The sequence below is a fragment of the Microcaecilia unicolor genome, chromosome 3, assembly GCF_901765095.1.
Source record: "Microcaecilia unicolor chromosome 3, aMicUni1.1, whole genome shotgun sequence".
Taxonomy (NCBI): Eukaryota; Metazoa; Chordata; class Amphibia; order Gymnophiona; family Siphonopidae; genus Microcaecilia; species Microcaecilia unicolor.
The window spans coordinates 183,235,987-183,261,491 of record NC_044033.1 but is presented as its reverse complement, the minus strand read 5'-3'; the positions used below and the strand labels follow the sequence as shown (position 1 = coordinate 183,261,491).

General features: G+C 46.2%; 1 protein-coding gene across 2 annotated transcripts; it reads left to right on the top strand.

Annotated features, from left to right (window-relative positions):
* The first annotated feature begins 922 nt into the window (after positions 1-922).
* Positions 923-23,753, top strand: LOC115465890 (transmembrane protein 198-like). 2 transcript variants are annotated; one of them, XM_030196713.1, is made up of 5 exons: positions 923-1,157; positions 6,173-6,424; positions 17,291-17,866; positions 20,032-20,155; positions 22,990-23,131. In XM_030196713.1, exons 2-5 carry the CDS (start codon positions 6,235-6,237, stop codon positions 23,042-23,044), a joined length of 945 nt encoding a protein of 314 aa, XP_030052573.1. In that variant the 5' UTR covers positions 923-1,157; positions 6,173-6,234; the 3' UTR covers positions 23,045-23,131. The 2 variants fall into 2 exon arrangements, with proteins under 2 accessions (XP_030052573.1, XP_030052572.1); XM_030196712.1 differs by having other exon boundaries at positions 925-1,157; positions 20,032-20,180; positions 22,990-23,753.
* Positions 23,754-25,505: the final 1,752 nt, after the last annotated feature.

The following is a 25,505-nucleotide window of genomic DNA, read 5'->3' as shown; positions in this document are numbered from 1 at the left end:
CTCAGGCCTGCCCAAAATTGGGTGTCTGGTTATGCCTCTGGCCCAGAGGCTGAGTTTCCCAAACAGTGGGTCAAGTCCAAATGGTGGGATCACAAAACCCAATTTGGGGTCACGACTTGAGTGGACCCTCCATAAGGGCATTATTATTCTGCACCATGGTGGAGGGGGTGCCACATTGTTATTTGGGCGCAATTAAGGGATCACAGCCACAAAAAGATCAACAAGCATATATTAAGCAGATTGCTAAATGAATCTAGGGAGACATTATTTAATCGACTTTAGTAATCCCAATTATTTTGAAAAATTGACTCCTATAGCTGCTGCTGTATGCTGTCTTTACATCCATGTGGCCAGAAGATGCTCAGTGCTTTGCGCTGGGATTGCAGGACTCGTCACTGTAGTATAATGTTATCATGCCCCCCTCCTCCTCCTCCTCAAATCTCACTGGCACCCTTCAAGACGGGAAAGGAGGACTCAGTAGGCTCAATTATTGGCTGAAATAAAGAGAAGAGGCCACTTCACTCAGCCATTTCAAAGAACAGAGCCTAAAAACCCGGCGATGCCGCGGGATAAATGATCCTTTCTCTCTCAGTCACACACAATAAAGTAATTATCCTGCACTGGAAGCGGACATCTCTTTAGCAGCGGTGCGGGCTTTCCCCTCCTGTGCAAGTTCTGCTTGATCCAAGGAAACCGCTGCTTTCCAGCCTGACTTTTGATGTTACTATTGTATTTCGTTGATTCTCCCCTCTCCCGAGCGTTTTACAAGGCTCTTGTAGCGCATGGGTTGGAAATACATTGCACCGTCCCCCCTCCTCCAACTGAAATGGTACCGTCCTGCCCCGGTGATGTCATCTTTCAGCTGTTGCAGGAGAGATTATTTGCAGATCTCTGATGGGAGAAGCCTTTTGCTGGGCAGGATATGCACGAATATCGTGGGGAGTGTGGACTTGGGGCTTGAAGGCGGGGAGGGGTTTGTTAGAGGGGAATGGGGAGGTGCTTTAAATGCACCCCGCTTTAAGATCGCAGCGGTGGTCCGGTGACGGTCCTGGTGGAGCTGCTGTTGTGTTGGGGCGCAATGGGGCATGCTCTGAGGGAGCCCCTCTTCGCCTGGTCCTAGGCTGGCCTGGTGGGAGGCAGTATAAGGGCCAAAACTGGTAAGCCACTCTTCCAGCTTTGCTGGTGCTGTTCAGCTCGTTATAGGAAAGTGGCTCGAGTTTTTAGTGCATTGATCTGTGTGCTGTCACATTTCTGTCTCTTATGTTGCTGTATTTGTTGTCTGTTATTAGAGCCGTACTATAGTCCTGTGTACGCTATCTGGTATGTAATTACTATATAGCCGTGTATGGATTCATTTTATCTAAACACAATAGTCCGTACAGCGCTGTGTATGTGATCTGTATGTAATAACTTGTGATGAGTGGTGTATGAACAATTAGATAGTGTGTATATATTGTATAATATATGTGGAGGAGGAGTGGCCTAGTGGTTAGGGTGGTGGACTTTGGTCCTGGGGAATTGAGGAACTGAGTTCGATTCCCACTTCAGGCACAGGCAGCTCCTTGTGACTCTGGGCAAGTCACTTAACCCTCCATTGCCCCATGTAAGCTGCATTGAGCCTGCCATGAGTGGGAAAGCACAGGGTACAAATGTAACAAAAAAATATATAATGTATAACACATCCTATGTATTTATAGAACAGTAGTATTTTGTACCTGAGCTCTGTATATTAACAACGTACACCTCTTGGCTACTTGAGAAATGTCTGAGTTTCCATTTTTAAGTATACTTCAAAAGTATGAAGGTAAGTCTGTAAATAACATTGCTTTTTGATGGAAGCTTTTCTAGTAAGGACCAACCTAGCCCACATGACATGGTATGAACAAGTACTGGTTTAACACCCCCCCCCCCCCCCCCCCCCCCCCGTTCTGTTCATGGTTCTTCTGAGCCTGTTGCTGTTAAAGGAATTTAATTACATCCAAAAATGTGTATATCAAGGCGGGGTAAAACAAAGATGGACTTGACAACCTTCATACTAGAGACAGGCCAACAATTCTGGTGGGGTCATATCACATGTTTAGGTTGCATCCCTGCTTTACAAGGTCCTTGTTTTCACACAGTGAAAACAGCAGCAGCAGAGAAACCATTGTCCATTTGAAGTAATGTTGCCATTTGAGCTGATTCAGTAGCTGTGTGGGCTGCTAAAGAGGGAGCTATCTCCCCCCCCCCCCCCCTCTCTGTTTTTTTTTTTTTTATCTTCTCTAATATTGTGACTCATAAAGCAGTCAGGTCTCTCCCACACAGCCCCTCTGTTCTCTTCCAAGCTGCCTGATCTCAGATGTTGGGTAAGGACAGACTAGGCTCCATATTCCAGTACATGAATCGGAGCTAAGAGACTAAGCTCTTGCTGGGCTGCAACTGTAGGGTTATCCAAACTTTGGAAAATCTACCTGTAGAATAGAGGAGTTGGCCTCCTGTCCTGGAATGACCCATATGCAGCCCGTAGCTCGCTATCTGTCCTTCTATGCTTCCACTTTAATTCTAGAATTATGTGCTGAAGAAAAGTACTTATGGGTTGTATCCCAGAGATGGCCACATGGGGTAATGCTTTATTTATTTATTATTTATTTAGATTTTGCTCACACCTTTTTCACTAGTAGCCCAAGGTGAGTTACATTCAGGTACACTGAGTAATTATCTGTCCCTGGAGGGCTCACAATCTAATTTTGTACCTGAGGCAATGGCGGGTTGAGGGACTTGTCAAAGGTCACAAGGAGCAGCAGTGGGATTTAAACTAGCCACCTCTGGATGTCAAGACCAGTGCTCTAACCACTAGGCCACACCTCCTACATGCTTATGTGTGTCTTGGAACCATGGGCACAGTTTCATTTGGGGGGGGCAAAGGGTGGGGCGTGTCTCCTGCCGCCGCACCCTCTCTCTGCTGCCCCCCCCCCTGGAGTCTTCCAGTGGCACCCGCTATCACCCTCCCCTGTCCTCAATCCCCCAAGCCACCGGCAGCCTCAGCGAAAGAAGCACACACGCTGTTTTAGACCTGCCCCGGAGGCCCTTCTCTCTCCTACAGCTTCCCGCCTGCACGGGAACAGGGAGTTGAAGGAGAAAGAACGGCTTCGGGGGGGGCAGGTCGAAAGCAGTGTGCATGCTGCTTTCTCGCAGAGGCTGAAAGCTCGTGGGTTGGAGAATGGGGTGGCAGCTCATTTTGGGGGGCACTGCCGCCCATGCTTGGAACAGAGCAGGGTCAAGCTATATTATTTGGTTTGAATGTGGGTGGAGGGGGAAGTGCTATGTGATAAGAGAAGACTGTTTCATTTTCTTCAGCTAGGTTGGTTCCGCAGTAGCAGATCTAAAATGCAATGCACTGTAGTTAATGGTAAAAACAAAGTGCAGGTTGCACTTTTACTGTGTAACTGTAAACTGTGCTGGGCCTGAGCTTCTGTATTGTATGGTCTCCTTTTTTTTTTTTCCCGTCCCTCCCTTCTTGGAGTGGCGAATTACAGGCTCAACTGCTTATGGAATTTGGAAATTGCCAGTCTGAGGGGAGATCTGGTTTCCCCAGGGTAAACTCTGCTGCTTGCTCCTGTTAATCACTCAGATCTAAGTTCAGAGGTACTCTGCTCCTCCCAGTATGTACCCACATCTAAACCCTGAAGTGGTAGTGTTTTGGCCCCTTCTGCCCCTGCCTGGGCATACAAACAGAGCTGTGCCTGAGAACTTTCCCTTCCCTCTTGTCAGGTTTCAGGGAGATGGTAGTGGAAGCTATTGTGCTCCCTGGAGAAATCTGCCTTGGAACTGGTGAATGCACACGTGTATATACGTGTATAGAGAGAGATTCATGGATGTATGTATATGTGTGTACAGATTGGCATTACACCAGTGTACATTGAAATGCAGGTGGTGAGATGCATTTATCTCACACATCCCTATGCTTGTCTCTCTGTTCATTCCTAAGAGTTTGGCGTATCCTTCTGGGTCACTGGCAGTGCATGGTGAACAAGCCTGGCATTCATGTTCTGGAGCAGGAGGTCAGGGCAGCTTTGACTCCAGGGATGAATAAATTGGATGCTTTAGGAATAAGTCACTGAGGGGGATCTGTTGACCCAGTTAAGTTACGTGTGGGAACTGTCAGGGAGCTCAAAGATGGGGTGGAGAAAAAAGGCATGGAGATCTTTTGGGGGTGACAAATTAGCTGCTCCTTGGCGTGGTGGTGCCACTGCTTTTCGCAGCTACGCTTCTGATTCCCACAAACACATATCTCATTCTCATCATGTGACTTATTCAGAGTCAAGCAAAACTAATGGGGCAATTACACTGCTTTATTTTTTTTATTCAGAATTTAACCAGTAATGTGGAGGTGGGTGGGGTTAGGAACCTGATCTGGATGTCTTTTTAAAGAAGATATTCCCTAATTTCTGTTCCTCCTCCTAAAAAAAAACAGCTCTCTAGCACTGTGGATCCTGCTCTCAGAATATTCTCCTGCACTCACTGAGAGCCAGCTGTTCTCACATGTGCTGCTTCAGTTGCAGAGTGGGAGCCAGATGTTGAGGGAGGGAGAAGAGGAGGAAAAATGCTTTTAGCACTAACTCTGGCTTGCAAGATGCAGTTGTCAGATTTTCCACTGCTGCTGACTGGGTTATTCAGAGGAGGGGGGAGAGTCTTTTACTGTCTGATGCATCTGTGTAATGGTGATGCTAAGTGCTATCAAGGGGGGTTTCTCCTGTTTTTAATCATTTCTAGCCTCATCGGCCAGCCACTGGAACAATAATCCTCATCTAGGAAACAGGAATCTGATATGTGAATCTGAGTCTGGTACCAAATGGTTGGTAGTTGTCCCCTCCCCCTCCTGCCACCAGAGGGCAGTGAACACAGATTCTTATGGACCAGGGCTTCAGCTAGGAGACAAACCCAGGAGGACTCTCAAAGCACCACCCTTCTCAACAGTGGATGCCACCGATTCATAATTTGCTCTAAACGTGGACTAGTGGGTGACTGGAGCAAGGTATACAGTGTGTGACTCTCAGGCCTCCTGTCTCAGCGTTGTTATTAGGTAGAGGAAGTGATAGGAATCCCCTCCCGTACTGCTTGAGGAGCAGATGTGATGGAAGTTGCTGATGTAAGGGTGCTTTCATATCATGCAGAGATTCTGGGATCCTCATAGGGGTCTTATCTTTCTGCTCAGGACAAGGAGAGACAAACACTGCCTGTGCCATGGGAGTGTTCAAACGGCAGGCAGATGCCGATACATGGTAATATGCCATAATATTTCTACCACAGAATAGCTGCGCTGTCAGTGCAGGGGAGGCGGGAGTGGCAGGGGGTAGGGTGGAGGTTGGTACGCACGATGTTCATTTCCAGCGGCAGCGTCCGACAGTCCGACTCCGTTTCCCTCTCTGTTCCGCCCTCTGATGTCATAACGTCTTGACGCAAGGGCGGGACAGAGAGGGAAGTCTGTACTGCGCATTTGCAAGTGAGTACGGTCACTTGCCGTTTATATGTTTGATATTCCTAATTGTTCAAGTTAATCTGTCATGAGTGAAGTTTAACCTAATACAAAAATGTATTCTTTTATGTCTTAATTGTTTATGCTAAATTATCCTGATTTATAGTTTAATATTCCTAATTGTTCAAGTTAATCTGTCATGAATGAAGTTTAACCTAATACCTTTCAGTTCTTATCGCAAGACAAGCTTTCTTTCCTGTAACCTAATCCACTAGGAGGCTTATTTTCACAGCATTGGAAGGCTAAGTGCTTTGAAAATATGCCTCTGTCTCCTCTTCCTCAACTATGTATTTCTCCTCTCCGGAACTGGTAATCCCCTTTTACGGAACTATGTAAGCCACATTGAGCCTGCAAATAGGTGGGAAAATGTGGGATACAAATGTTATAAATGTATATTGGACTTCTGTGTAGTCCCTTCAGGATCCCCAGTATTTCAGAGGCAAAAGGCAGTAAATTCATTGTAGAGAAACCAAACATAACTTTTTTTTTTTTTTTCTCTCTCCCTCATTTTCCCACAAATCAACCAGAATGGATGTACTACTTCTGCCCTAGCACGATGTTCTAATTTTTACCATGTCTGTTACTGCACCTCCACTAGTCATTCCTGTATGTGCAAAACCTGCATATTGCACTCACTCCTGTGTGTTTTATTCACAGATTTCTGCAGTGTGATTGGTTGGAGACTGAGGCGTGACTGACCCTCCACTCCCTTTGTCACCATGGAATCTTACCTTTCGCCCTTCATCTTGACCTCTGACCCCCGACACTATAACTTGCAGTCTGTGGAGACAGGAGGAGAGGAGACCCTGCAAAGCCATTGTAGTCTGGAGCTGGAGCGCCACTATGACCTGGTCCCCTCCATAGTCTGTGCTCTGTGCTGCTTCTTTGGCATCGTCTACAACTTCTTCGGTGAGTGACCTGTGTTGGGGGGGCCAGTCTTAGACTTGTTGGGGGGGGGGGGAACTAATACTATGAAGTCCCATCAGCCTTCATTGGAAAACTTTGCTTGCTTCTAAAAGCTAGCGTCAAGAACTTCCCTAGTTTTACACAGAACACACAAACCCACATAATTAAATTATTTTGTCTTCCACAGTTAGACTTTATCATACTTGAATTTTTTTCCTACTTAAAATTTACCAGTGATGGTTCTGGGGTATTATGCATAATTTATCTTTTGCCATCTTGATATAGATCTAAATGGTTTATTGGCCTAATAATTTAATTGATAATAGGAAAATTTATGCACAGTAAGGGAAAGGGGATGGGACTTGATATACTGCCTTTCTGTGGTTACCATCAAAGCAGTTTTACATATTATATACAGGTACTTATTGAATTATACCTGGAGCAATGGAGGGTTAAGTGATTTGCCCAGAGTCACAAGGAGCTGCAGTGGGATTGTTGCCTGGGTTCTCTGGCCACTGCACTAATTAATTAGGCTACTCCTCCACTCATTAAGAAAATAAATGAAACAATTCCCAAGTCCTGGTGATACCAGGGACATTTCTATCCTGGTGGCAGGGTACAGTGTAGTTTGCTGTTTTCTTGGACCTTAAAAAAAAAAGGGTTGTACAAATTCCTGGAGGCAAGCCTATAAACCGTAAGGTAGACCTGGGGAAAGCCACTGCTTGTTCCCGAGATTGGTAGCATATAATATTGCTGCCTTTTGGGATCCTGCCAGGTACTTGTAATCTGGACTGGCCACTGTTGGAAGCAGGATACTGAGCTACATGGGCCTGTTGGTCTGAGCCAGTAGGGCAATTATGTTCTTGTACCAGTGGTTCCCAAACCTGTCCTGGGGGCTTCCCAGCCAGTCAGGTTTTCAGGATATCCACAATGAATATTCATGGGAGATTTACTTGTGGATATCCTGAAACCTTAACTGGCTGGGAAGACCCCAGGACAGGTTTGGAAGCTATTCCTTTATGCTCTGTGGCTTTTATAGAATACTAGTAAAAAAAGGCCAGTTTCTGACACAAATGAAACGGTTGCTAGCAAGGTTTTCCTCGGAGTGTGTATGTTTGAGAGAGTGAATGTGTGTGTGACAGAGAAAGAGACTGGGTGCAAGTGTGTCTGTGTGAGAGAGACTGTGTGTGAGAATGAGAGTGTGTGCCATGGGGTTCCCCCCCTCCCTCCGAGTTCCAGAGTCGCTCGTCCCCTCCCTCCGAGTTTGATTCCCCTCCCTCTCTTCCTCCCTCCCTCCGAGTTTCAGGATACCCCCCTCCCTCCCAGTTCCAGGGTCGTCGTCCCTCCCTTCCAGTTCCAGCACCTCTCCCTATGAATTTTAGAAGTCATTTTCACTTACGAAGTGGGGGTTATGGCAGCCGTCAGCAGCGGTAAAAGGCGTGCAGGCTCGGCCCTTCTCTCTCTCTCTCAGCTCTGGGCCCGCCCTCATTTCCTGTTTCCGCAAGGGCGGGCCCAGAGCTGAGAGAGGAAGGGCCGAGCCTGCACGCCTTTTACCGCTGCTGCCGGCCGCCGTAAACCCGACTTGGTAAGTGAAGATGACTTTTAAAATTTGGAGGGAGGGGTGATGACACCCTCATGCGTGTGTCATCGCGTTCCCTTCTAGTGATTGGTCACTGCTGTTTGTGACGAACCCGGAAGTACATGACGTCAGTTCAGGAGATGGATACAGCAGGAGCACGAATGCTTCAAGGCTTCACATTCATGGAGTCAGTTTCAGAACGTTGGAGGTGCTTTTTATTATATAGGATGTCCTTTTGTGGGAGGCTTTCCCCTGTTAGCTTTGGAAAATGTATCTTCTGTGCCCCCTGAAGACATGGGGCTCCCTTTTTTTGGTGACTGTTCTAAATGGTGGTGGGGGTTGATATGCAGCCGGTAGTGGTGAACATCTTTACCCAGCGCTGGTTTTATTCCCAGATAGTCAAGGCCGGGCCATGTCTGGGCACTTGCATTGTATATCTGGGTTTATGCGGCCTGCTATTTCTTAGGTGGTTAAGTGCTGAACATCAACTGCATAAGTGCCAACTTCTCCCCCCCCCCCCCCCCCCCCCCCCCCCGGATTTTTGAGTTTAGCATTCTGTGGTGATAATTCAGCGGCACTAACCATTAAGTGCCACTGAATATGAGCGGATAGCCCTGCACAAGTGATTTAACCGGCCAGGAGCTGTTTCTTGCCGGTTAAATTGCTTTGAATATTGACCCCGGGATATTTGGCTGCTGAATTGTACTTAAAGAAGCTAAAAGATTAGTTGAATAAGCCTAGAAAACTATTTTGTATGTGTGTAAGAGGGGGGAAGGGATTATGGATTTGGTCCACACTTTTAGTAATAGCTCAAGGTGAGTTATATATAGGTACAGGAGATTTCTTCTGTACTGGTGAGCTTACATTCTACCTGACACAAAGGGTTAAGGACTTGCCCAAAGTCATGAGGAGAGGCAGTGGAATTTGAACCCTGTTTTCCCCCAGCTCTCGCCCCTATTCATTGGGCTACTCCCCTACTACATCCCCTATAACACATGACTAGGCTGTGCTCTGCATGTGGCTCCCACTTATCTTCCTGAGGCCTTAACCTCAAAGGGATTTACTTCTATTCGTTTGGTCTTTTTGTGGCTGCACAGCTCTCATCTCTTGTAAGATTGTGTTTGTTTTGTTTTCCCATTACATGGCTTCCCCCTATTTCAGAACCTGTAGGATAGTTGTTGTTCAGCCAGCAGGTGGAGATAGAGAACTGAAAACGGGCGCTGAGACATTTCTTGGCATCCACTCCAGCCCCTTAGTATTTTCTATCTCCAGCAGATGGATGGACACACTTTTCAGCCTCCTGGTTCTGTATATTTGCTCCTGGTCCAGTTGGGACAGCTGGACCTTAGTTGAGCTTTGTGGGTGGCTTGCGTCTACAGAATCGTATCTGGAGGTCTTCAGATCCTGGTCTATGGTGCCCGTGAATTTACTTCTTCCTTCCCTTCACCTGTTTCCTGTGAAGATCTTCTCTTCCAGCACAAAAACCTCCCAAGAATCAGGATTTTTTTTTCCCTCATCTGTGGTTACACTTGTGGAGACTGAGCTTGAGGGAAGCAGCTGGAAGTGGTAAGTTCAGAGTCAAACATTAGTCGAACAGTTGGAGGACTGCAAGTGCAGGGATCCTGACTCACCGCTTGAGACTGTGCTATGCTGCGCTTATGTCACTCGGGGTGAATGGTGACTCCGTGGAGACAGTTCAGCGGTTTTCCTGCTGAGGGACCCGCCAGCTGGCATTGTGGCATTGCAATGCGTGCTGTGACAAAGCTAGCACTCGGGGCCCCACAGAGAAGCAGCTAATCCCTGAACTATGGTTCCCAGAAGCCCTTGCAAGCAGGAGAGAGGAGGGTAGCCCCAAAAGGGTGGAATGGATTTCCAGTTGACCCCAGCAGGGGGAGCAGTGACTCGGTGCTAGGGGAGCCAGTTACTCCCTTCCCCACTAGAGGGAGAAGGGGAGGTGAAGCTCAGTCCCTTAGCTGCATCCCCAGTATATACCGTATTTTTCGGACTATAAGACGCACTTTTTTCCCCCAAAATTTGGGAGGAAAATGGGGGGTGCGTCTTACAGTCCGAAGGTAGCGAGTTTTGGATCGCCGTCCCCTACTTACGCGATGCCATGTTCCCTGGTGGTCTAGTGACGTCGGGGCAGGAAAGAGGCGGCCATTTTGAATCTCGCCGAGACCGTCAGGAAGCAGTCAGGAGCACGGAGAGCAGCGCGATGGGCAGGAAAGAGGGGGCTCTTTCCTGCCCAGACGTCACTAGACCACCAGGGAACATGGCATCGCGTAAGTAGGGGACGGCGATCCAAAACTCGGACAAGACGCACCGGAGCACCTAGGTTTTAGAGGAGGGAAAAAGGAAAAATTTTTTTTTCCTATTTCCCTCCTCTAAAACCTAGGTGCGTCTTATAGTCCGAAAAATACGGTAATTCCCTCCAGCTGTGAGAGGGGGGGGAGAGATTTGACAAATCTCTTGTCCTCCTTCTCCTCCACTGCTAACTCCAGGCTTCGCTCCTTTTCTCTCGCGGCACCTTATGCCTGGAATAGACTTCCTGGACCTATACGTCTAGCTCCATCTCTACCTGTTTTCAAATCTATGCTGAAAACCCACCTTTTCACTGCTGCTTTTAGCTCCTAGTCACAATTGCCCTCCCCTTGTCCCTTCCTCCCTTCTCACCCATTACTTCCCTCACCCGTAACTGTCTTGTTTGTCTGTATTACTTAGATTGTAAGCTCTTTTGAGAAGGGACTGTCTCTTTGTATCAGGTGTTCAGCGCTGCGTGTGTCTGGTAGCGCTATACAAATGCTAATAATAATTTCCAGGTGACTCCCAGCCACAAGGATGGAGAGGAAACTGATTGAGAGAGAAGCTGCCATGGAGTAGGTGGAGGATGGAAAGGGCCTGTCACTGGAGCTTCCCGGGGGGGGGGGGGGGGGGAGGGAGAGTAAGCTGCTTTTCAGAGATGGGGGTCTCCTGTGCACTGTTCCTTCCTTTCTTCTAAAAGTGGTATCTGCATCAATCAGTGGAGCTTCCATCCATCCTTTTGCAGAGAGAATGAAGAGGCTCAGTGTTCTTCCTTGAAGCTTCTTGATGTGCATAGTCCTCATTCAAAATCAAAACTCCAATCGTTCTAGTTATGGTATTGTTTGTGATTTTTGGTAAACAGATGGCTTCTGAGCCCACAATTGCTAGATTATTATTATTATTATTATTTATTGCATTTGTATCCCACATTTTCCCACCTATTTGCGGGCTCAGTGTGGCTTACAATACATTGTGAATGATGGAAATACAATTTGTCACAGTATGGTTATATGGGTTACATTGTGAAGAGTTATGGGAAGTCAAAGTCAAGATATCATTTGGGAATAGAACAATGGAGAGTAACAATGGGGAAATAGGGCGATAGAACAATAGCAAGAGGGCATTAGGGTATAAGAATTTTATCTGTGGGTAGAGTTTTAAGTGTGGTGAAAGTATGGGGAAGAGGATTCAGAAGAGTGTATTGATGCAATTCTATTAGTGTGTATGTATTTCATGTGTTTTGATCCTTGCAGTAAATTTTCTCAAAGAGATGGCTGAAGGTGTCTGTTGCATCAGCTTATTTGCTTGTGAAGAAGCAGGTTTCAGTCTTCGTGGGCTTATTCTACAAGGCTTATGGGCAACATCCCGGGTGGAGACTACCTTACTGTGTGTGGCAGATATTTGCAAGGCAGCAACATGGTCAACACTACATAGCTTTGTCAAGCACTACAGAGTGGATGTTGGGGCGTGCTCAGAAACGAGTTCGGGGCAGCAGTGGCGGTGCCAGAATCTCGCCCACTCTAGGGATTGCTTTTATACATCCCACAGGTACTGGAATAGAGGGAAGCTATGTAATGGAAGGAGAAAGTAGGTCTTACCGGATGATGATTTTTTTCTTTCCATTAGATCTTCCCACTATTTGAGGCCTGCCTGAGGTTTAAGATGGTTAGTCAGTGCAAAAGTAATGGGCCAAATAATGACTGTCAACCTTGCATGGTGCTTCCCTTTCTGGTTGTTGACACTCTCCAGAGATTAGAGGTCAACACGTTTGCTCATCTGGTTAGTGTTAGGTTAGCAAGGAGTTTAAGGCTTGTGTTTATTCTGAGTATTATTCTTACTGCTTGTCTACATATATTCAGAGGAGCTGAACTGGATGCCAAGAATGTCTCAGCTCAATTTTCAGTTGGCGATCTCTACCTGCAGGTTCTGGAATAATGGGAAGGACTAATGGAAAGAAGGTAAGGTTCTTTCCATATCTTCTTCCTGTGGAAGATCCTGGAAGCTGTGCTGTTTTTTGTTTTGTTTTGTTTTTTTCTCTTCTTTCCATTGGCATGGAATAGGATAACATAGTAGATGACAGCAGAAAAAGACCTGCATGGTCCACCTAGTCTGCCCAACAAGATAAATTCATATGTGCTACTTTTTGTGTATACCTTACCTTGATTTGTATCTGTCATTTTCAGGGCACAGACCGTATAAGTCTGCCCAGCACTATCCCCACCTCCCACCACCCAATCTCGGCTTAGCTTCTGAGGATCCATTCCCTCGTTCATCCTTAGGGTTGAAAAAGATTAAAAAAAAAAAAAGCAGGAGAAATAACATAGAGAACTTACCTGCAAACAGCTATTAACCCAACTCCCACCACCCCCTTCCCAACTCCCGGTTCAGGTCATCTGTAATTTTATTCTTTATAATAGTTTCCAATATTTTCCCCAGCACTAGTATGAAGCTTACCAGTCTGTAATTTCCCGGATCACCCCTGGAACCCTTTTAAAAATCGGAATCCTATTGGCCATCCTCCAGTCTTCAGGTACTAGGGACGATTTTAACAGGTTATAGATCAGTAGCAGCAGATCAGCAATTTCATGTTTGAGTTATTTCAGTACCTTGGAGTGTATACCATCTGGTCCAGGTGATTTATCATTCTTTAACTTGTCAATTTGGCTCAGTACATCTTCCAGGTTCACCAGTATAGGTAGATCTCTTACATTTTCTTCTGTAAAGACCAAAGGAAAGAATTCATTCAATCTGTCCGCTATGGCCTTGCCCTTCTTGAGTGCTCCTTTCTGATCTAACGGTCCCACAGATTCCCTCACAGGCTTCCTGCTTCAGATATAAATGAAAAAATTGTTACTATGAGTTTGTCTCCACGTCAAGTTTTTCTTCTTATTCTCTTTTAGTCTTGTTTATCAATGCTTTGCATCTGGCTTTTCTTATGTTGCTGCTTCTTTTCTTCATTCAGATCCTTTTTCCATTTTTCTAAGGATTTTCTTTTGACTCTAATAGCCTCTTTCACCTCACCTTTTAACCAAGCTGGCTGTTTGCTCTTTTTTCCACCTTATACATGGAATACATCTACTCTGGGTTTCCACAACGGTATTTTTAAACAAGGTCCATGCCTAATTTAAAGTCCTAACCTTTGCTGCCGATCATTTTAGCTTCTTTTTAACCATTTTCCTCATTTTTTCATAGTTGCTCTTTCAAAAATTAAAAGCTGCTACAATAGATTTTCTTAGTGACTTCACTCCCGGTATCAGCTGAAATTTGATCATGTTATGATCACTTTTTCCCAGTGGATCCAACACCATTACCTCTCATACTATGTCCCACATTCCATTAAGGATTAGATCCAAAATAGCTCCCCCTCTTTTTGGCTTCTGGACCAGTTGCTCCAAGAAAGTCATTTACTATTACTACTACTTATCATTTCTGTAGTGCTACTATATGTACGCAGTGCTGTACAGTTGAACATGAAGAGACCGTCCCTACTCGACAGATGCCAGACAGACTTATACATTTATTACATCTAGAAATTTTACCTCCGCAGCACTCCCTGATGTGACATGGATTTGAAAGTGTTTTTCTCTTTGGAGTTTTTCAAGAAGCAGTTAGACACATTTTACATAATTGTCAAAGGTCAGCTTTTGCCAGATCCTGGCTGTACAATTTAGCACTCACTTGCCAGATATGTCCCTCTTAACCACCCTTCATGCTCCCATTTGTACTGTACACATGCAACCAGACTCCTGTACTTGTACACCATTCACTGACCCAACCCTAAACTAATTACAAAAAAAAAAAAAGCACAGCCTAACCAACATACATAAATATGTGCTTTTGGTTAAAAGGGAAAAAAATCTAATTTCTCCAGTTTGACTGCTTTTTCTTCAGGTCTAGACAGCATATTATGCTCAGGGTGCTCCTTATGTTGAGTAAACTCCTCCACTATGTCCAGGATGGGGTAACTTGCATTGAACATCACCAGTCTGTTTGAAAAATTGGTTCCTGTAGTTACACCTAGGGAGAGGGGAGGCAGATTTTAATTCCCCCCCCCCCCCCCCCCCCCCGCGTGTGTGACTAGAAAGCAGCTTAGAACTCATGGAGAGCTAGGCTGGCAAGTACGTACAGTAATGCACCTTACTCCATACTCTGAAAGAGCCCTCCAATTACAAACCCACTACAGCCAAAACTGAACCTCATGAGTTGGGCTTTTCCAGTGGCCTCCATCACAACCGAATTACGGAAGAGAAGAATAAGGAAGAGGGGGAGTTGTCATGTATGAAGACAGTTGCTTGAGAAATAGATTCTGCAGAATCTTAGGGATGTGCATTTTTATGTTTTTAATGAACATTGGTTTGTGGTCTCTCCCCCCCCCCCCCCCCCCTGTTGTGGGGTGTTTTTTGTTTTTTAAACCTGTACACCAGTAGAGGTTTAGCTTTTTTTCAGGGAACCCAGTACTGAAGAGCTCAGACTTTCTCACAATACAGCCTCTGCCTTGCCCACATGTCTGACGGGCCAAAGCAAAGCTTGCTTTCTGCCACAAGCTCAAACATGGTATCGCCCAAGAGACACACAGGACTGTATTCACGGGATGTTGAGACAGGATCCTCCACTGCTGCTGTTTGTCCAGTGGACCATTTGGGGACATCGCACACCAGCGGAGATTATATGCCCTTGGCATAGTGCAGCAGAAGCATTAAAAGGCCCCACATCTAGTGCTGCAAAGGCTATACCGTAGGGGTACATAACCAGCAAATATTTGGTCGATCAGAGCAGTGTTTTCTAAATGGAGCCTTAAGTTAGTTGAAGCAGCCTTGCTTCCGTTGCACATCCGTTGCTTTTATGCAGGTCATGTTTGGCAATAGTATCCCTGAGCTTCAATCAAAGCTTTCTATCTAGCCTAGCAGCGACTCTGCCAAGGTTTTTGTGATGACGGACTTAGAAAAATATTTAGGAAAGAGGCACCAAACTTTAGAAGCTGGGGAATTCTTTGCTTTTCTGACATCTCTCGACCTGTTCTTCCTGAAAGGTGCCTCCATCTAACCAGTGACCCAATAGAGCCCACACTGGGCTGCAACACTGTACTGAACGTGGCCTGGCAGGGCCAATGTTGAGCAGGTACCAGGAACAACCTATTGGGTATGTAGCTCGGGGCTCCTCCACCTCTGGAGACGTTTGTGTTGTGAATGGTAGATGCCAGAATGGAGCGTTCTGCCTTTAGACATGGCTGTTAGCGATGTAAGATATGTGATGAAACCCTTGTGAGTTACAAATGTGCCTCTAGTCTTGCTGGCACTTTCTGTGTGGGAAAGGAGGTGGAGAGGCCAGGAGGGCATACCATGGTTTCAGATCACAGGGTGCGTGTTAGGGGAAAGCTTCTTGTCAGGATCCTGTGAACGCTTCCCCCTCATGGATAATGTTTAGATGGTAAAAGTGACACACCCTGGGCTCCCATGCCAAAAACATGTCCTGGGTGCATTCTGTTGATTTTTGTGGACAGGCCAAATGCATAAAGCAGGTTTGTGATTTTTTTTTTTGAAGTGTGCAGCAATGTTTTTGGATGTTTTGCCAGACTCCTTGTACATGCTCAATGCACTTTCCTTGCCTTTTTTTTTTTTTTTCCTATAGGGGCTCATTTTCAAAGCACTTAGCCTTCCACTTAGCACTTTGGAAGGCTAAGTGCTTTGAAAATATGATAGTGTACTACTGTTTTGTGAATGTATCATCTGAGTGTATTTCACGGTATAGGTGGTTCAGCATGCCTCTCTTCCCCCCCCCCCCCCCCAATTTTATTGCTTAGCTGCTAGTCTCTTTCCACAGCTTCAAATCCATGTGATCTGCAGCTATGCATCACAGGCTTATTTTTCAGGACTGATACAAAGATGTTAAGCATCCTAGCCAACCCTCAGCCTTTCAATGCCGTCTATTAGGTTTCAAACTGTTATGGACCTGCTCACTCCCTGTCTTCTCCTCCTCCTCCCTCCCCCCCCCTTTAATAATTAACATGAACAGCCATGGTTGCTTTCACAGAACAATCCTGTAAAAATTATAATCTGACATCAGACTTGTAAATAGTTTTAACGCTTTGTTTTTTGTTTTGTGTGTACATAATGAAGGCAGTTTTCCAGAAAGCTGTTTACCAGGATGAATGGGCTATGGGAAAATTGCTCAGCCTTCCGTGGGTAAAAGTACAATGCTGATGGGTCTTTTGACAGCCATAAACACACACAATCTTTTATTTTGCTTTTGACAGAAGCCGCTATGGTGCTGCCACCTAAGGTAAAGCTTTGGCCTGGAGGCTGGGTGAAATTGTAACAGAGTAAACAGCACTTGAAGACTTGTATGGTCAATCCAGTCTGCCCAGCAAGGTGGAATAAAACTAGCATCAAGTCAGGTCTGCTGAGGGGAGGGGAGGGGGAAAAAATTTCCTGGGTTCGGCTCCGACAAGCTTCTTCCTGCCTGCTTACGGGTCTAGTCTGTCCCCTCCTGTGTGCCACCGGATGATTACATTAACGCTATATCGTGTTAATGCAATCATCCATGTCCCGATTCCTAGAGCACTGGAGCAGGGGAGGACAGAGTGAGGGAGCAGCACAGCAGTGATTCAGAGACAAAAGGGGCAGGCGGTGGCCTGGGGGGAGTGTCCTGCCCTGGTCCCAGCTGAGTGTCTCTCGGCGGCCCTGCATCTCTGTGCCACTTTCAGCACACAGACCATAGAAGTCTGGCCAGGGACTGCTTCTGTAGCACAGGAGATCTTTCCTTTAGGTTTTATCACTCTCCTCCCATCACTTTGGCGAAATAACCCATCTAGGAGCTGCCGGCTAGCTATGTCCCTGGCATTAGATTGTAGATGTCAAGAGGCTGGAGGAATGCCCCTCACCATTTGTTTACAGTTGTTTCAAAGTTTGTTATAATAGCCTTCCCATAGGGCACTTGGGTTCTGGTGCAGAGGACTTGGCAGCTTCCAATTACCCTGTCTTGTCTTCCAGGTTACCGCTGCTTCAAAGCTATCATGTTCCTGTCAGGCCTGCTGTTCGGGTCAGCTGTCATCTTTCTGCTCTGCTACAAGGAACGGATCTTGGACACGCAGCTAAGCCTGGAGGTCAGCGCGGGCATCGCCCTGGGTATCGGTGTACTTTGTGGCCTGGTCACCATGCTTGTACGTAGTGTGGGACTCTTCATGACCGGCCTACTGCTGGGACTTCTGTTGGCCAGCGCCGCTCTCTTAGTCATGGAACAGTTCTATCACCCACATACGGTGTGGGTGCCCATAGGCTTCCTCATGGGTCTGGCCATGCTGTTTGCTGTGTTGACCTTGCAGTGGCAGAAACTCTTCACGGTTATCTCCACGGCCACCTTTGGGGCTGCCATCATGGTGATTTGCGTGGACTACTTCATAGAGCTGCTGGCGCTGGCTCACTACTTGTATGACCGAATTCGGGTGGCCACGTCGGAACCATTGTGCTGGTACAGCTGGGTGATCCTGGGAGTGTGGCCGGTGCTCAGCATTCTGGGAATTGTGGTCCAGTGGAGGATAACAGCAGAAGGCTTCTCACATACAGATGGTAAGAAACACATTGGACCCCCCCCCCCCCCCCCCACACACACACACACACTCTTTAGTAAATTTACAGACGGCAGCTATCCCCAGGGAATCCTCACTGGTCAAATGGGGCTCCCAGGACACCAAAGCCTGTTGGTGCCCTAGTATAACTTTACTCTGCCAGTAACTAAAATAACTTCTGTGCACATCTAGATTTTAAGTGGACAGTTGGTGAATACATGTGATGGTCTAGAAATGTGAACGTTGAGACTGGATCCTCTTCCTCCTCTTCCCTCCCACCCACTTCTGCTGCTGCTATGAGTTCTGTAAAAACTTTGAGATTTTAATCTGTGGAGTGAGGCTTGGTTCTGAATTTGCAACTGCTGCTCTGCTCTGTCCCAAGAGGTCAGGGAAGAATTGGTGCCAGAGGGGAGGGCAAGACCAAGTGGCATTCACACACTTGGGTTACTTTGCTCCCTGCTATGAGCCAGAATTCAGCTGATATGGACTCTGCTCTCGAACAGCTTGTGGGGGCAGGGGAGAGGTGTTCAGCTACTAAATTCTGTAAAGAGCCCCTCTCAGTGTCCCTGTGATGAGAAGGGGTAATGACTAAAACTGAAGGGCCGATGCAGAAAGTGTCTGCAGGGTTGTAATGTGCAGAGCAATGCACAGAGGAATGATGTGTGGGAAGACACGGTGAACATTGTATTAAATGTATGCTAATGGGCCAATTAAGGTATTCTGTGCAATGGAGAGAGTATACATGTCAAAAGTGGGCAGCACACAATGTGAGAATTTTTCTGTGAAGGTCTGGGGTAGTGTAAAGGTGGGTTTTTGGGGTGTGGTTTTTTTTTTTTGGGGGGGGAAGGATTTAATCTTTTTCACATTTTTTAAGTGCTGTTTTTTGTCTTGTTATGCAAGCTGAAGGCAGGGATGCCGAGAGACTGAGCCAGGCCTGGGGCAGGACCGCCAGGGCCCCCCCTCCTAGGACTGCTGCCGCTGCTTAGGAAGACCACAAATATTGGGAGGGGGGCGAAGGCCAAACTGTGTGGGGGGGGGGCACATTTTGCCCTGCCCTGCCTCCCCCCCCCCCCCCCCCCCCCCCCCGCCACAGCTCCTCATATTTTGGCTGGCGGGGGTCCCTAATCCCTGCGAGCAGAAGTCTTCCTCCAGCACAGTTCTCCGCCACAGGGGAAGCAATGCGGCAGCGAACAGCACTGGAGGAAGGCAGCTGCTGGCGGGGCTTGGGGATCCCCGTGGCCTTGCCAGCTAAACCAGAGGCCCTGAAGCCCTGTGTCTGTTCCTCCCCAGCCTCTAAGGGGGGCCAGGCGCCAGAATTTTGTCTCCTGCTACTGTTGGGACATGGTCACCCGGGTCCTGTCAAGAGCAGGAGAGAGCCCCCCCCCCCCCCCCCCCCCCCCCCCCCTCGGCAGCCCTGGCTGAAGGACGCCTGTGCACGTTTTAGAGAGAAAATAAGTAACTGTGTGTGCTTGTCCAAACAAAGCTGAAAGTGAGAGCCCACATCGGCGTCTGTTCTGAACATAAAATATGAGCCTTGCATTTGACATTTGAGAGGCTCGTATGTGGGCACAGAACAGGCGCTGATATGCGCTTTCACTGTGTTTTATGGTTTGTGCTTACCACAAAACCTGGTGCACATGTGTCAAGTGTACATCCCCCCCCCCCCACACACACACATATTTGTCGCAGGTTTGCCCCGCATAAAATTTACATGCCATTTTCTCATGCCATGGACAGTAGAAGCCATGCATGCAGACATCCACGCGCTGCTCTACCATGAGCCTTTCTGCTTTGGGGCCTGAGTAAGAGAAGGCTAATTGGAAGCTAGTGGAATTCAGGGCTGCTAGACCAGATAAACAAATGGAGAACATCAGGGCCAATAATGGTCTTTTGACTGTCTCGCAATGCAAGGTTTTAAAGCAGTACAAAAAAAATGCCAATTTTAGGATCCTCAGGAGATGCAGTTCAGGTGTGACCAGTCTCAACTGTCAATGACGTAACTGTCCCTGATTTAGGACAGGTGTGATGCCTCTTGAATCTAGATTTTTCCGTGTGAGGAAGTCGAACAATTTCTCTTTAGTGCAGAGCACTGCTAGGCTTTTGAATGTTTTGGTACTTCCCTCCCCCACCCCCACCCTGTCTCATTCCAATTTATCATCCGTACAGTTATACTGAGTCACCGGCAGAAGCGACTACAGCTGCTTCGGATCCGCCAACAAGAGGTGAAGAAAAGGCAGAGCTCGGTGCAGCAGGATGGCTCATACCGGCGAAAGGCCAACCCCACGAAGAGGTACACTGGAGACATACTGGCACCGGTGAGGAGATAACTGAGGCTGTTCTGGCACTGGGGTGAGGGATGTAGGAAGAGGGGAAAGGTATACTGGAGATACACTGACACTGGTGAACTATAGGATTCATGGCATGGGAACACTAGTCATATGCCTAGGGCACAAGTTTTGGTCAAGGGAGGCGGGTGGGCCTGCAGACCTGGCAAGTCTTCTGCCTGAATATGGTAAACCTAGGACCAGAGTAGGGCCGTTGCCCAGAATTTTTAATTTTATGGAGGCCATTGGCTAGGAGAACCTGTATAATGGCAAGTGATTTTGCCAGTGGGCTTCATACCTATTGGTCCATGTATATTCTACTTCTTCCTTTTTTTTTTTAGGTCTTCAATCGGGCCAATTTAACTATTAGGCAGGAATAGGCATTTGCCTAGGTCAACAGATTTGGGGGGGGGGGGGGGAATGATGTGGAGGCACCAAAAGACAGCTGCCTTCAAAGCAAAACAGCTCCAGTCACATGCATAAAGCCATCAGGAAAGGTGGTCATCCTTCATACAGTCCGTCTACCCAGGTTATTCTGGAACGGGTGGTTTTGAAGGGGGGGGTGCCAAGGGGCCTAAAAGTTAATTGCAGGGATGAAAGGCTGTTTGCCTAGGGTGCCTAAGGCTTGTGCTAACCTTGGCTCATTCCCTTCCTAAGCCGCCTAAATCTCTACTCTTCCTCACTTACTACTACTACTACTTATCATTTCTATAGCGCTACAAGGCATGCGCAGCACTGTACACCATACTGAGCCAATATGATTAGAAAGTCACCAGAGAATAAACGTAGAAAATAATTTTCCAGTTAATGACTACACTATGTCTGGGAAACAGACATTGCTATCTTAATTTGCACTATACAGGAGGAAATGCATCTTTCTATTTCTCTGGTGTTTGGCTGCCTGCAGAGTTTGGCTTCTTGGGGTTTCAAATTAACTCTTGTCTTCATATATTCTGCTCTTTTTACTTTGTACTAACTTAGACCTGCTCCAAAATACAGGATATATTTGTTTGGCTTGTGTGACCAAGGCCAGGTATTCTGTTGTCTACAGATCCTTACAGACATTCAGTGCTATCTAGTTGAATTAAATTACTTCTTCACAGAGCAGCTTGTTTGGGAACTTTACAAGAGGGGGACCAGTTCTAGATTTGGTCCTTAGTGGAACACAAGATTTGGTACAAGAGCTAAGAGTGTTGGGGCCACTTGACAACAATGATCATAATATGATAAAATCTGACATTAACTGGAGTGAGTACGTACAGGAAATCTGCTATGTTGGCATTTAGCTTTCAAAAAGACTACAATAGAATGAGGAAAATGCAGCTGCTCTTTTTTTTTTTTTTTTTTTTTTGTGGTGACCAAAGTTTATCAGGTGTGGATGTTCAAAAATACCATACTAGGAGTCCAGGCATCTATTCCACATACTTAAAGAAAATTCTAAGAAAGGCCAAGTGATAGCCAGCATGGTAAAATGAGGTGAAAGGGGGCTATTAGAACTAAAAAGACTATAAATGATTTCTTTGCTTCAGTCTTCACTGAGGAAGATGTGGGGGACATAGCCATGCCAGAAATGGTAGTTAATGGTGATGAGTTGGAGGAACTGAAACAAATTTGTTAATCTGGAAGATGTAATAGAGTAAACTGATAAAACTAAAAAGCAGCAAATCACCTGGACCAGATGGCACACATTCCAGAGTACTAATCGAACTAAAAAGTGTGGTACCTTAACACTGAAGGTTGACCAACATATAACACCAGTTTTATAAAGCATTCCAGAAGTAACAGAAAACTGTAGACCAGTGAGCCTGATGTCATTGCTGGACAAAATGATAGGGCCGCATTTCAATTAAAAATTTTAATTGCGATTAATCACAGGGCATAGCCAGCAGTCCATTGGCCACAGGGATAGACGGGGTGGGGGGTGGGCATGCACTTCCTCTCTCCCCCCCCCCCCCCCCCATTAGATATCATGCCTTTGCTGATGGGGATGCTGATGCCCCGCCAGCCAAAGAAATCCGCTGCCTGAGTCACCCCTTCCTCCTCTTAACTGTCTCGAACGAGAAAGTCAGCAGTGTGCCTCCAGCCACCAACACTTGCAATCCCCAGCATGCTTAGTTCGTGCAGTGTTGTTGAGAGGTTTTTTTTTTTTTTTTTTTTTTGTAATGCTCTCCCAAACATTGGTCCTAGTAAGCTAGAAATGAATTAAAGTTCAGAGTTGTAAATGGGAGCATTTGTAAAACAGGCATCTTTTCCAACTTTGATTAGAGGCTGACCGAATTTCGGTTTTGGCTTCTGAAAACTGGCCTGAAATCCATATTTGGCTTTGCTGTTGGTTTCAGCTGAACATTCCACTGCTTTTTCATGTGAAACTGAAACTTTCTTCTATGTTCCCCTGGGTCATGCCAGTTTGCTTCAAAATGCTGCTGGAAAACATGGCAGCCATTTTGACTGAGGCTAAAGGATGGGCAAGAGTGACTGGGATTAGTCCTAGCCTGATGTCACTAGGCAACCAGGTGATGAGATAGGCTGGGGGGGTGGTGTGGCAGTGGGAGCCTATGGATGGGCCCGGGGGGGGGGGGGGTGCTGTTCCTGTTGGGGTTGGGACAACTTTTGGTTTTAGCTGAAACCGAATGTTGTATTTTGGCCACAGACTTGGTTTCAGTCAAAACCAAAAAACTGGTTATCGTATTTGTCATAGACATCCTGTGTTATGCCTCAGTGGGGTAACATGGCAGAAACTGGCAAGGGGTTGGCAGTTTTTTTGATGGATTATTCTCTGCTCATTCTTTCTTTCTTTTAGAGTTACATCCAGAGTTTGCGGGAGCGGCAGTCAGTCACTGGCACCACCTCCCTGAGCAGCCTTGGCACCAATATCCAGAGTATTATCGACCTGGACTATGACACTGGCTCCACAGTGCCTCTCACAGCTACTGCGCCCACTCTCCGCGCATGACCAGTGTGCTTTGTACCCGAGGACAAGTGGGAGTAGACAGCTGTTCATGCATATGAGTTGAGACTTCCTCATCCAGTTGTGCCTTAAACTGCAGGAGTTGCCTCACCGATGCTGTTTGCTTCCTGATTGCCATGTGGATTTAACAACTGGCAAACTTTTTCTAGGCATGTAGGAGGACAGGAGCTGAAGTTGCAGTGAGACAAGGTTGTGTATGTGGGTTGTGTGCTCGTGTAGTCCCACTCTGTTTACTGACTTCCATTTTTTGTTACAGGGGGTAATATCTCAAAGCTTGGAATGTATTCTGGCAGATGTGTGTGTTGATGGGTAGATTGCCCCCTGCTGTTTCCTTTTAAGGTAGGACAGCCACTGTCCTTTGTCTCCAGCAATGTAGGCCCTTGTGAGTTTAGCTCAGACCTGCCATTTTGAAATGAGATCATTTTCTTCAGTTTATGATCACTTTCTGCCACTGTTACTGCATGGTATAACAGATGTCGGTGTGGGCGCCATCCTGTTGCAGGTAATGACCCTTGATGGTAGCACAGTTTTATACTGAGAAGATGGTAGAGGATAGAAATATAACCTGACCTGTATTTTTCTCAATTTGTAATTTAGGGGGGGGGGGGGGGGGGGTGGAACTAGGCAGCTGTATTCTGGTAATCCCAGTGCTGTTACCCACTGGCAACTTTAATGTTTGATTTGTGTGGAGAGAGCTGGGTAGTGCAATGTTAATACCAAACCTAACGTTAAACCTCTGAGGAGGGTCTGCTTCCCTTCTAGTGCAGCATCTGCTTAAGACTTGCACCTTAGCTCTTGCATGTCTGCTGGCAAAAACGGGGCATCGTGACAGAGGGAGAGCTTTCCATGTAGGAGCATGCCTGACAGTCACTTCAGTTCACACCTTCTTTGTCCTTGAAGGTCACTTAACCCCACAGTGCCTCAGTTGACTGACTGAAGTGCACTTGTGTACAAATAACCTAGTACACACATGTCCAGCCCCCATCTATATATAAGCAGAGGTTCTTATGGGTTCAAATCCAAAAAGCTCTATGCCATCACTTGTTCTCCTGAGGTAAGGGATAGTGCTATTCTCGGGATGTAGGCATTGTACAAGAATTCTGTTTAGTAAAGGTGGTAGCACTAATTTTAGTATCCAGGTAGGGGGAACTCTGGCAACAATTTTTTTTATCTCATTGCTGGATAGTATTCAGTTTGTGCCTCTCCCAGAAGTATTAAATTCATATAAAGGCCTTTCCTAAATCCACTATAATTTTCTAGACTTAAGGAAGGGTGAGAGCTGCAGTCTCGTGTTTTGTTTTTCTTTTCTTTCAGTGTGCTCCAGTGCAGAAGCAGGGGTGGGGGAGAGTATGGCACTCTCAGCTTCTTAACACTTTTTCTAACAGCACTTTGAACGTATTGTAAACTTTATTCTCATTCTGTTACTAACTGTGGGTTTTGCCTGATCTGTAACCAGTACTGGTGCTCCTAATCCATACCAGGGTAACAAATTCTTTTTTTTTTTTTTTTTTTTAATTGTAATTTGTTTATAACTTTTGTTTACCAATACAGGGTCTAAAGATCTATAAAGAATTGTTTGTAAAATAGGATATTTATATGAATATGTACAAAGCAGCCCCCGATGGGGTGGGGGAATGTTAGAAGTGGGCGTTGAAGTGGATTCAGCTTCATGTTTGTATCACTTGATGGATGTGACAATAAAGACAAGATTGATCATTTCTGTGTTTAGAGTAATTTGAAAGGTTCAAGTAGAGCCTTTCCCGGATGGCGGCTTTCCTGAAGGCTTGTGGAAGCTGCTTCATTTCACAAACTTGCACCTGTCTCCAGTAAGGGAACACATTGAACAATGGTCTATATAGCATATAAAGAAAACGTCGATCAGTAACTTGCTTTTAAAGCAATGAAGTTATTGGGTTCAGTCCGCTTAAAGAATTGACATTTTAAGGTTATGGGGTTTTTCACTTTTTTTATTAACTTTTTCTGGATCTTCTAAGAGGCGTCAGCATTGTAGAGTAATTTAGAAATATGCTGTCTTGACTTCAGAGACAGCCCTGAGGGCTGAGGCAGAAAGCTTGCAGTACAGCTGTGCACAAATGCTTTGCACACGGCTTCCTAAAATATAAGAGAAATGCCAAAGCTTTGCTCCCCCAGTGCACAATCAAATATGCAAATTGTGCTGAGCATTGTACATGGGAGAGGGCAGCTCATGCATGTGTACAATTTAACACCTTGAGTTGTGTGTATACACACATCTGTGCATAAAACTTTCACAATAGCAAGTTATGCACACAACTAGCATTGTAACACATGCAACTAGGGTAGCAGTGGAACTATATATATATGAGAGA